This window comes from Urocitellus parryii, chromosome 16 (genome assembly GCF_045843805.1).
Source record: "Urocitellus parryii isolate mUroPar1 chromosome 16, mUroPar1.hap1, whole genome shotgun sequence".
Lineage (NCBI taxonomy): Eukaryota > Metazoa > Chordata > Mammalia > Rodentia > Sciuridae > Urocitellus > Urocitellus parryii.
In genome coordinates, this window is record NC_135546.1 from 20,404,454 (window position 1) to 20,416,806 (window position 12,353).

General features: G+C 59.7%; 1 protein-coding gene across 1 annotated transcript in view; it reads left to right on the forward strand.

Moving 5' to 3' along the window:
* Positions 1-9,519, forward strand: part of Chchd6 (coiled-coil-helix-coiled-coil-helix domain containing 6) — a 163,533-nt gene extending 154,014 nt beyond the window's left edge. Inside the window, exons 7-8 of the mRNA XM_026410935.2 lie at positions 8,506-8,638; positions 9,302-9,519. Of these exons, the coding sequence (XP_026266720.1) occupies positions 8,506-8,638; positions 9,302-9,307 (139 nt within the window). The 3' untranslated portion in view covers positions 9,308-9,519. The remainder of the gene's footprint in view (positions 1-8,505; positions 8,639-9,301) is intronic.
* Positions 9,520-12,353: the final 2,834 nt, after the last annotated feature.

The window sequence follows — 12,353 nt, forward strand, 5'->3', positions numbered from 1 at the left end:
AGTCCCTCGTCACTAGGTCTCTTCAGGCCCAGGGAGGAGGGGAGGGAGCCCCTTGGTGGCCTTGGTGGCTCTGATCGGCCTCTGGCAGAAGGTTCAAACAGAACTCAGGGCCACAGCCCAGGGCCCACTGCCCACCTGACCACGCTCCTGGGTCTCTGGACCCCATTCAGGGGCATCTGGGACTGTCCTCCTTAGTGGTCAAGGTCCGAGGGACAAGGATGGACGCTGCAGGACGAGGACCACAGGACTCCAAGATGGCCGCGGGCCAGGGACACAGAATGCGGGGCCTGGTGGCCACCCGTGTCCTCCCCGCCGCTCAGAAGGCACAAGGGTCTCCAGTCGGAGGCCAGCCTGTCCCCACATGAGTCTCAGCGTGGCCTGGGCTGCACTCCCAGGGGACACCGAGATGCCACCCGGCACACACACAGGTCCTGGGGCCCGAGGCAGGACGCCCTTCTAGAAGTTTCCTCAAGGAGTCCAGGGCCAGCCCCTGCGTTGTCAAGACGACCCTGGCTTCGGGGGCCCCTTGGATTTCGCGGGGGTCTACGAATCGCCTTCCAGAGTCCCCTCTGATGACACTGTCACAGTGCCTGGGAGTGTCCCTGAAGCCCACAGTGACTCCCGTCCCCATTAGCTGTACAAACAGGCCCCTCATGAGTGGATTGGCTAATGACAGTCGCCTCTGGGGTCATTCGTCCTGACAGACGGGCACTGTGTCACTGTCACAGAGCGCCTTGTCAGGCACCCTGGAAGCTGGGCCCGGGAGCTCTGCGCTGTCACCTGCTTCATCGTCACATTTGCCCCTTGGGTCAGGTGAATCCATCCCGCCTCCAAACAGAGTGGATTCCTAACTGCGGATTGGAAACGTGGTTTGGGGTTAGACGGGGGACTGGGGAGGTGCCACGTCGATCCTGAACAAGGAGGTTTCAGGAAGCACAGTTGGTCCCTTTCGTAGGACGCACACGCAGGGCCGGGCGTGGTGGCACTGGGTCCCTCCCCAGCCCTGCATATAAGTCAACCAATAAATGATAAAGGCCCATCGACGACTCAGCACAGAGTCAGGTCTGGAAATTTGCAGAGAGCATGTACCTTGCTTGTCACGTGGCTCTAGGGTCCCTCGTGAGCCCACGTCACCTGCTCTGTCCTGAGCCACACTCACACAGTGGCTTCCAAAGTACTTCCACCCTCAGTTTTGAATCTACAAAAACCAGTTTGGCAGCATTGACCAAAGAAGGGCATCAGTGTGTCTCAGAGGTGACACTTCTCCTCTGTGCTTCTGTCCCTTTGTGTAACAGAATCTTGTTGGGCGCAGTGGCCCACGCCTGTCATCCCAGCAGCTGGGGAGGCTGAGGCAGGAGGATCGCAAGGTGGAGGCCAGCCTCAGCCACTGAGCAAGGCCCTGAGCCACTCAGCGAGACCCTGTCTCTCAATAAAATAGAAAATAGGGCTGGGGACGGGGCTCAGGGGTGAAGCACCCCTGGGACCAGTGCCAACAAGACTTTATAAAGTGAAGTCCTTGTCATGGTAAGGGTCACTGTGAAAAGTTGTACCCAGTTGTCACCTTGTTGGTCCCAGCCGGCAGGCCTGTTCTTCCCAAGCGCTGGCTTCTCTTGCTGCCCGGGGTCCCCGTCAACCTTTCCATGCAGACAGGAAGCGAGGTGGGGACATCTGTACGTCTCAGACCTTCCCTGTAGCCTGGACGGGTCCCAGGGCACCTTGAGGACATGATGTCACTATGGTCCCTCTTACAGGCCAGGAGCCGGGGAGGCAGTGAATGGGGTGGCCCAGGGTCACAGAGTGATGAGCAGGTGGCCCAGGGTCACAGAGCCAAGGAGCAGGGGTGTCATGTCCCAGTCCACCTGGCCTGCCTCGGGAGCCACCCCAGGGGAGGCGTGGCGGCCAGGGGACAGCCGGGACACCACCCAGCGGGAGGACTCTGAGGGCCAGGGCCTTGGGCAGCCATCAGGAGTGTCTGGGTCCCCTAAGCCCCCACACTCCTGTCCCACCTGTGCCGCTGATGATCCTGAAAGCCAAGGGCAGGAAGTGGCATCGGTGTCCACCGGAATTCCTGCTTATTTCAGCCTACTGTTTCCTTCCGTCTCCGTGTGTCTGTCCGTGTGTCTGTCTGTCCCTGAGTGTGGCCAACACGGCTGACCTAACACACACTTGGCAGCTGGGCTCGGGCCATCTGAGCCCATGGATTGTGACTCCTTGTTTGAATTTCAGAGATGAGTGCACCCCCTTTGCCTTTTCTAACTCAACAGACATTTATTGAGCTCCTACTGTATGCGGACACCCCTCTACTCTGCGTTTCGTGTCCATCCGTCTCCATCTAATGTAGCTGGTGGCAGAGGAAGGAAGTGTGTTGTGATAGGAATGGACCTGGGCAGGGCTGGGGCTCAGGGGCAGGGGAATGGACTTTTGGGGGGTTTTTTGGAGGATGGGGCACACCAGGGATTGAACCCCGTGGCCCTCAACCATGAGCCACATCCCAAGCCCTATTTTGTATTTGATTTTGAACCAGGGCCTTGCTTTGGCGGAGGCTGGCCTCCAACTTGCCATCCTCCTGCCTCAGCCTCCTAAGCCGCGAGGTTGACAGGTGTGCACCATGGCACCCACAAGAAATGGACTTTTTAAATCTCCAGGGTGTAGCTCGGGTGTCTACCCGTTGTCTGATTTGCCATTTTTTCTGTAGCATCTTAAAATGGCAAAAGATACAAAATGGGCAGATGAGTGTGTGTGTGTGTGTGTGTGTGTGTGTGTGTGTGTGTGTGTATACATCTTTCAAGTTTTTCCAAATGAAAAATGCTTTTGTCCTCTGATTATAAAAATGACATATGAATATTGTAAAAAAAAAAGATACAGAAAAAATAAGAGTTTTAAAAATCCCAAATCTCGCTCTGCTTCTATTTCGATGACATCACTTTTAGTCACAGAGCGGAGCCACATAAGTGCACATCAGTGGGACCCTAAGTCCCTGTGCACCATACGGGTCTTTTTTCTTGCTCACAGACCAGGGACATATTTCTCTGTCAATGGAGGTGGGTTCATATCTTCCTGTTGAGTGACCTTTCCATTGTCCTACATGATTGGGCCCGAACATACGTGATCAGTCTCTGATTGATGGATCCTTGGGTGTTTTCCAATTTTTTATAAATATTTTTTAGTTGTCAATGGACCTTTATTTTATTTATTTTTATGTGGTGCCGAGAATCGAACCCAGTGTCTCCCACCTGCTAGGCAAGCGCTCTGCCCCTGAGCCACCACCCCGCCCTGTGCTTTCTCAATTTTTTCCCAATATAATGAACCCCAATTTTTTTTCCAATATATTGATTTCTGACCAATCTGTCTTTGTGAGCTTCTGTCAATTCTGGTGGAGGAAGTTGCTAGATCAAAAGTTACCTCCCCCAGCTGGGCGTGGTGGCTCCCACCTGTCCTCCCAGCTGCTCAGGAGGCTGAGGCAGGAGGATCGCCAGGTGGAGGCCAGCCTCCACCACTTAGCCAGGCCCTGAGCCACTCAGTGAGACCCTGGTCTCTCAATAAAATAGGACCAGAGCCTCTGAGATCTTGCTGCTGCCGAGAACCCCCTGGGATTGACCAGGGAGTAAGACACGAACCCCCACAACCTGATAGTCCTGTGCCCCCCGTGGGTCTCTTTCCATCTGGGTGCTCCAGGACCAGTGCCACCTGTGATGAGTGTGTCCCCAGCCCATTGTGGAGCTACAGTGACTGAGAACATTAGCTCTCTGGCAGAACGGGCTCCCTACCTTGATCATCTCTTCCCAACTTGTTTTTGGAGATGGATTTAGAATCACTTTGTCAAACTTCCCCAACCCTGTTCCCAGCCGGAAAAAGAAAGGCAAAATCTGCTCGGCTCTTTTTTGGGAGCAGTGCATTCTTCTGAATACATTCAGTCCCCTCCAATGCCACCCTGGGATTTCATTTTTCAGTTGTGGATGGACACAGGCCTTGATTTCCCCTCTCTGGGCTGCGGAGGATGGAACCCAGGCCTCGTGCGCCCTGGGCGAGCGCCCTGCCCCTGGGCCCAGCCTCAGGCCCTCCAGTGGCTCCTGATTTGCTTTTTCTGGAAACCATTTCCAAGCTCCTTGGAAAGGTGTCCAGGACAACACAGAATCCCCGTGTTTTCTTCATTTTTTAGTTTTTTTTTTTGGTTTCCTTTCTTTATTTCCATGCGGATGGAACGCGCGCTCTGCCGCTGCGCCCCAGCCTCCCCCTTGACAGTGACCTTTTAGGAGATCACCAAAGGCGTGACCTGGCAAGACAGAAGCAGGGACAGAGGAGCAGGAGGGTAGGGTGCACCTCACCAGGAACCCAGGGCCTGCTGGGGTCCAGGGGAGTCGGAGCTGGTGGGGACAGCATGAGCAGAGCCCTAGGAGGTGACCAGGGAGGAACAGGTGTGGCCAGGGCTTGGCTGGAGTCAGGCAGCCTTAAGGGACCAGCTAAGGTCCGCTTCTGTGTCTCTGGGTGACAGCCTTCTCCCCGGAGCCGGTGACACTGCAGCCCCTTTGTGCACCCGAGGGGCCGACTGGAGGGGACGATGCTTAGCCCCCCTGCGCATGGGCCTGGGGCCTGGCACAGTGCAGACAGGCGCACGCGCTCCCCTGGTGGCTGCTGGGGTGGCCATGGCAGAGCCCGGGACAGGCCCGAGAGGCTGCGTGTGGCTCCTTTGCCAGCCCTCAGTGGTGGGCACCGGCTGCCCGCAGGGTCTCCTGGGCACATGAGTCCCCCATGGGGCTGGAGAGCCTGGCAGGGACTCCATCCCACGAGCAGACACCCCACAACTGCAGGGAGCAAGAGTGAGCCACTGAAGACACCTAAGAGGGAGGGGCCGCTGTGGCCCAGGCCAGGAGGCCGGGAGGCTGGGAGGCCAGTAAGTCAGGAGGCCAGACCCGCCAGACCCTCGCCAGACCATGGTGACCTCAAGTTCATCAGCACAGTACCGTCTGCAGCCCCAGAAGCAGCAAGAAGCCAGAGCCCTGGTGGCACTTAATTATTAATGCCCAAGCTCAGCTGGTTGACGGAATCCCTGTCCCTGCTCAGCGTCACGGGAAGACGGACACCAGAAACCGGCACGCCCACAGGCCCAGCCTCAGCACGCTGGCTTGGTGCTCTTTTGGGGGACACCAGGGATTGAATCCAGGGGCCCTCAACCCCTGAGCCCCATCCCCAGCCTTTTTCTATTTTATTTAGAGACAGGGTCTCGCTGAGTTGCTCAGGGCCTTGCTAAGTGGCTGAGGCTGGCCTCCACCTTGCCATCCTCCTGCCTCAGCCTCCCCAGCTGCTGGGATGACAGGTGCAGGCCACGGCGCCCAGCATCTTTTGTTTTTTCTCTAACAAAGGAACAAAGACAGGCAGCCTCTCCTCCATCGTCTCTGTGGCCACCAGAGCCCCTGAGTCCTGATACATCCTCCTGAGAGCGGTCACCTCCTGGGCCCTCCCACAGGCCACTGCTCGGGGCTGGCCGCCTCTCCTGCCTGCACACCCGGGCAGCTGGAGGCCCGTGGGGATCCCAAGTGGCATGTTGATGGATGGCAGGATCTCTGGGTCCCACTTACGCAGGCTGAGTGACACCTCGTCGATAGCAGCCAGTTAACTAAGTCCTGAGTCACCAGCTGGTCCCCTGAGCGCCACAGCGCTGGCCCCGGGTCATGGAGGAAGCCCCTTCTGAGCAGGAGATTGGGCCTGACGAAGACGGATCGTCTGGTGGCCCTCTCAGGCTCCTGGCTGCAGCCTCTAATGACAAGCCTCACCCTGGTCGTCCCCGCTGCTGCTCCTCTGAAATTCAACATCAGGAGGACACAGGATGGCCCAGGCCCCACCAGGCCTCCGTTACCAGGGGAAGGAGGCTGAGTTGGTGAGATTCCATTTACTCTATAAAGTGAGGTCTGCCCTATAGAGGGTGCCCTGGGCCTCGGGAGTCACCGGAGGGAGACAAAGACAGTCGCCCAGGTTGGTGCGTGACACCTCTCTGCCCAGCAGGGCCCTGGCTGCCGAGGCTGGGGGAGGCCGTCCCTGGCTGCCTCTCCCTTTCCAGACCCTCCTGATGGCCCTGCGCTTGGAGTCAGCTTCTGACCCTGAGCCCCGTCCCCACCCCTATTTTGTATGGTATTTACAGACAGGGTCTCTCTGAGTTGCTGAGGGTTGAGGCTGGCCTCCACCTTGCGATCCTCCTGCCTCAGCCTCCAGGCCTGGGCCATTGTGCCTGCAACTGAGCCAGCTCAGGGTATTGGAAGAAGGACTCTGGAAGCCCTGAGTCTGGGGTTCGGCCCCCCAGGGCTCCTCTCCAGAACCTCCTGTCCCCCAAGGGCTGCCAGGACCTCGTCTTCCTGCAGGGGCAGCCCCATCCCAGGCCCTGCTGGGCCTCAGCCTCCGTTGTCCACGCTGAGTGGCACGTCACAGCACATACTCGCACGCAGGTGCCCCTCTGGGCAGATGGGGGCATAAGAGCCTGTGAGGTGAGGTGACGTCCTTGTCACTGTCTCCGACACCCAGGAGACCAGACACCCTTACTCTGGCTTGGCCACAGGATCCCCTCCTGTCAGTGCTACACAGACCACTCGGTCTTGGTCCCCAAGGGCGGCCTCGACAGTGGAAAGACCACAGGCTCTGGGTACCTTCATCTGTGCCCTTGAAGAGCAGCTGTTCACCAGGCCAAGTGTCGCTGGTGGCTACCAGTGTGAGCTGTTCTGTGTGCATTGTGACAGGGTCACACTGGGCTCGGTGGCCCTGCCTGTCATCCCAGCAGCTGGGGAGGCTGAGGCAGGAGGATCGCAAGGTGGAGGCCAGCCTCTGCCACTCAGCGAGGCCCTGAGCCACTCAGCGAGACCCTGTCTCTCAATAAGATAGAAAAAGGGGCTGGGGACGGGGCTCAGGGGTTGAGTTTCCCCAAGTTCAATCCCTGGCACCAAAACCAAAAAACAGGGTCTCGGGGGCTGGGGTGGCCCAGGGCACCTGCCTTCCCAGGTGCCTTGTCCCCAGCGGGCCCTGCCACCTCAGAGAGGACTTTGGGACCTGTGCTCTGTCCTTCCCAGCCTTTTTGAGGACGAATGGGTGAAATTTCTTCCAGTTGACATTTGCCCACCGTGGGCCTCCCATTGTCCCTGATGGTCCCAGGGGACAGAGGCCTCTGCAGTCCCAGAGGCGACCCTGGTCTGAGGGGACAGGTTTCACACGCCCCAGTTTCTCCTGCCCTGGACCCACTGCTCTTCTGTGGGGTGTCCCTTGAGACTTGCAGGGGCCTTATCCGGGCCCCAGGACTAAGGGAGCAGAGGCCAGCAGGGGACAGGGCCCCACGAGGCCCTGGGCGCGGGGACACACCATCAGGCCGCTCCGCTGCTCACTTAAAACCCACAGTGAGTCTCAGTGCGCCTCCTGCCCCACTGTGACATTCAGTGGGTCACAGCTCTGGCTCCAAGGTGACCCACGTGTGCCCCTCCCAGGCACCTGGTGGAGACTGAGAAGAAACTTCCCCTGTGCCTCTGTCTGAGGCTGGCCTCTAACTCTCAATCCTCCTGCCTCAGCCTCCCGAGCTGCTGGGATGACAGCCAGGAGCCAGACCTAGGGGTCCCCTGATGGCAGAGCCCAGACACCTTCTCAGGAGAGAACCTGCACCCTCAGGAGGCTCAGAGTCACGAGGACCAGCTTGTAAAGAAGAGCAGAAAACAGCCGGGCACAGTGGCCCACGCCTGTCCTCCCAACGGCTCAGGAGGCTGAGGCAGGAGGATCGCAAGTTGGAGGCCAGCCTCAGCCACTTAGCAAGAGCCTGTTTCGAAATAAAAAATAAAAAGGGCTGGGGAAGTTGCTCCGTGGTACAGGGCTGCTGGATTGTATCCCAATACCACACCCACTCACACTCACACACACACACACACACACACACACACTCACACACACACACTCGTGGTTTCCAACGCTGCTTTAATAACAAAAGAAGATGGTAAAGTACCTCGGAATATTACTAGGGTTATTTCTAAGAAATGTGAGTCAGAGATTCTTTGGCTTCCTCTTAGGCATTTCTAGAAGTTTCCAGGTCTCATTGTTCTGCAAATATCCATTTTTCTAGATGGCGACAAAAAGGAGTGTGGGAGATTTACGTGACCGTGGGTGGAGTCCCAGGTTACCAGCCTCAGCCCAGGGAGGCCGGGGAGCCCAGCGAGGCTCTGTCTCTAGATCAAATACAAAACAGGGCTGGGGACGGGGCTCGGGGTCGGGTGCCCCTGGGCTCCATTCTGATTTCAAAAGTCAATTCACTGATTGATTAAATTAAATTTAAATGAGGATATTAAAAAAGAAAGAAAAGCCTTCAGGAGGCAGCTGACCGGAGGCTGGCCTCCAACCTGCAGCTGCCCTTTCCCACCCTGAAGACACACAGCCCACTGTGGCGCCCACAGCCCGCTTCCTGTGCGTGTCACCTGTGGGCAGGAGCCTCGGCCACCAGCCCAGGCCTGGCCCCCACCCTGGCCTTCCCTGCTCTGTCCCCCGCAGGCCCCGCAGGGTGGAGCCCGTGTGCTCGGGGCTGCAGGCCCAGATCCTCCGATGCTACCGTGACCACCTGAGCGAGGTGCTGCGCTGCTCGGACCTGGTGAAGGCCTACCAGCACTGCGTGAGCGCCCACAAGGTGAGCCACCCGCTCCCCGGGGGCCTGGGACACGGCCCCAGAGCCCTGACGTCCCACCCTGGCCAGCTGCGTCCTCCCTTCCAGAAGGTTCTGCCCTGTGCAGACCCAGGAGCAGGTGTGATGCCTTCAGGCTGCTCTGGGCTGGGTCTAGCCCTTCCCCGTGCCACAGGCCACCAGAGGAGCCTCACTAGCTCCAGGGACCCCAACCTGGGCCTTTCCCAGAGGGGGAGGCTGGGCAGGTCAGCTGCTGTGGGAAGGATGGACGACAGCTGCTGGAGGCCAAGGCAGGAGGATCGCCAGGTGGAGGCCGGCCTCCGCGACTCAGCGAGGCCCTGTCTCTAGATAGAATAAAAGAGGAGCTGGGGTGGGGCTCGGGGTGAGCAGCACCACCACACGCTCCCGAGTGCTTACAGAAGAGGGGACCAGGCTGTCCCCCCAAGGTGCCCGTCAGACGTGCCAGAGTGGGGACAGGGAGGAAGGGGACGGCAGCCGGTGGGGACACGCGAGGGCCTCTGACCTGCTGGGAGCAGCAGAGACAGTCAAGTCTCGGGGGGCGGCTGGTGCGGAGGGACCCTGTGGTGTCCAGGACGTGTCACCGAGTCCTGAGGGCCGGCTGTGGCACCGGCAGAGAGCCTGACTGGACTCCGGCCGTTGTCTTTGCAGGGATGAGAAGCCACCATCGTCCCCGGCCCTGGCAGTGACTTGGAACCCCGGGAAAGGACCAGTCGTGGGACCATGGACCCCAGGCCACAGCCACTGTGCCCTGCCCTGCCTGCCCCGCTGGGCGTCCACCTGGGCCTCGGGCTGGGCGGCCTCGGGCCAGGGGACAGAGCATGTGTCACGTGCAGGAGCAAATAAAGCAGATGCCTTTGTTCTCAGTCCTTCACTGCTGCCCGCTCTGTCCAGCTCTGCTGGACCCCAGGACACAGGCCACTGTCCCCGGGGAGTGGCCCGCCCAGCAGGGGACACGGCACAGGAACCCACAGCCGCAAAGGCCACACAGAAGCAGGTAGGAGCAGAAAGAGGGACAGCGGCTCTGTCCAGGGATGGAGCAGGGCGGCCACCGGCCTCCCAGGGGGTCGCCTGGCCCTCGGCCCTGAGGCCCAACGCACAGGCCGGGGGGGCAGGAGGTCCGTGGAACAAGGGGACAGTGGGGCTCGGGGCCACCAGGCTGAGGGGTGTGGGGTCTCAGCAGGAAGCAGCCCTGTCCTGTGTCCTGGAGCCACGTCCCTCGCCTCTCAGAGGGAGGCTGCCAGGCCTGAGTGCCCAGCACCCCTGTCCTGGGGGCTGTGGGTGTCAGCAGTGACCAGGGCGTCAGCAGGGCTCTGAGTCTGACAGGGACAGGGAAGAAGCCAGGTGCAGCCACACGCCTGGGCTCCGGAGGCTGAGGCAGGAGGATCACCAGGTGGAGGCCAGCCTCAGCCACTCAGCGAGACCCTGTCTCTCAATAAAATAGAAAAAGGGGCTGGGGACGGGGCTCAGGGGTGGAGGGTCCCTGGGGTCCGTCCCTGGGACCCCCACCCCAAAAACGTGCAGGCCTCTACCCTGGGGGTGGGTGATTCCTGGGCCTGAGGCCAGGGCAGAGGGACAGCCAGGTCCCAGCTGCCGTGTCCCACACTGGCCTGGAAACAGGGGCCTGTGTCTGGGGGACTCAGAGGACCCTGGGCTGAGCCCTGCAGTGGGGGCGGGCCTTCTGGAAGGAGGAGTCACAGGTCACCGGCCAAGTGACCTCTGGAAGTGACATCAAAGCCGTTCTCCAGCCAGAAGCCATGAGCCCTTGTGAAGACCCCCGCCCCCAGCCTGTGGCCTCCGGGGCTGTGTCCAGCGTCCACATGCCAGGCCCCGTCTCCGGCCTCTGCTCAGGAATCCTGCTGGGCCTTCGTTACCTGCCCTGGGAACTGCGGTGGCATAGAGCACCCCCCAGGGTCCCCCTCTTTTCCCACACCCCCCCAATGGACCCCCCCTCAGCAGAAGAGTGACGTCTGTGACCAGGGCTTCTAAGGAACACCCGTGGTCCCCTCTCTGTTTTAACCAAGGGATAGAGAAAGTGCGTGAAGTCACTGGGCACCTGGATCCAGCCGTACCTGAAGCTGACCAAAGCCAGCAAGTCCCCCTTTCGGTCGTCCTTTGCACCTGGGTCTCTGGTGTTGGCACCAGGCGTTCCCAGCAATGGAGCCCGTTGGGGGAGTAAGTGGGGGGCTGTCGTTGTGCCCCGGGCTCTTCAGGCCAAGCCAGGGTGTCAGCCTCGTGTCCTCCCCAGCTGGGGACAGGACAACGCCCACCCAGGGCAGCCGCGGGAGCTGACGGTGCCAGGATGCCCGCGGGGGAGTCCAGCCCGGCTGACCTTCCCCCTGGGCCCTGCCCTGCTGGACCCCACAGGCAGACCCTGGCAGACCAGGCCCGGGGCCTCCGTGGATGGACTCCTGCCCCCAGAACCTCAGCCTCCCCAGGGGACCAGAGTCAGCCCAGCAGGCCCATCGGGTCCTCTCCTGGACTATCTTCTGGGGATCTGGGTCGGGGTGAGAGAAGGGCCAACTGTGCCCATGTCAGGGCCTTCCTGTCCCCATCTCAGCATCTGCAGGATCCACACTGTGTGTGTGCACGTCCCCAGGGGTGTGCGCGGCCTTTCTGCTTGTGCATTCAGATGCCTCCGTGTGTGTGCCCTGAGCAGGTCTGTGCACCCCTGTGTCCATCTGTCCATGTCTCGGGTCTCTGCACCAGTGGCCAGTGCAGAGCTGGGTGCTGTGGCTCTGCCCGTCATCCCAGCAGCTCGGGAGGCTGAGGCAGGAGGATCGCCAGGTGGAGGCCAGCCTCAGCCACTTAGTGAGGCCCTGAGCCACTCAGGGAGACCCTGTCTCTAAATAAGATAGAAAAAGGGCTCAGGGGTCAAGCGCCCCCGAGTTCAATCCCTGGTATAAAAAAATTCTAATTTTTCATATAATAAAAATGGTAGAGGCCAGGGCACAACTTGGTGGCCCAGCTGTGTGCGAGGGCCCAGGACCCGTCCCCAGCACCTCCCCAAGAAAAGAATACAGTCAGACCATGGAGGAAAGAGGGGGTGGTGGGTGGGGTGCGGTGCCCGGGGATTCCCACACCCAGGCCCGGGCAAGCCGTGGCAGCTCCCCGCCCTGGAACCTACGAGAACAAAGCGGGTTTGCTCCTCAGGCCCAACGTGCCTCCCTCGTCCGCCATCACCTGGCTCATTACATTTAATGGCTGCTTGTTCCTGTTAAGTCAACACCAACTAATCATGAAAACCATATTTGCCAAGTTTGACGAGGGGGACGGATGGACCAATTACACGGTTATTCAGCCTCAAAACACACGGAGTCACGAGGCAGGGCGCAGACGGGGGGCGGGGGGCCAGGAGGGAAAAAGAGTCTGACGGTCAAGGAGTCCCCCATCGCTCCTGCCTGCCGACTTTCTCCAGCTGCCTAGGTCCTGGAGAATCGGGGTCCTGGGTCCGCCAGAGCCTTTAGCACAAGTGACAGACCCCGAGCTCCATCCTAGTGTACTCATCCCCAGCTCCAGAAAGAGTCTCTGGACAGAGAACTCCAAAGCAAGCTTCAGGCACGGCTGGATCCAGGAGCTGAACCGGTTCCTGGGATCTGGATTCTGACTCTGAGCTCCGTTTTCCCTGTGTGACAGTTATTCGATTCTCAGCTTCTAAAGAGATTCTCAGCTCTTTCCCTCTAGTTCCATTTTGGGGTTTAAA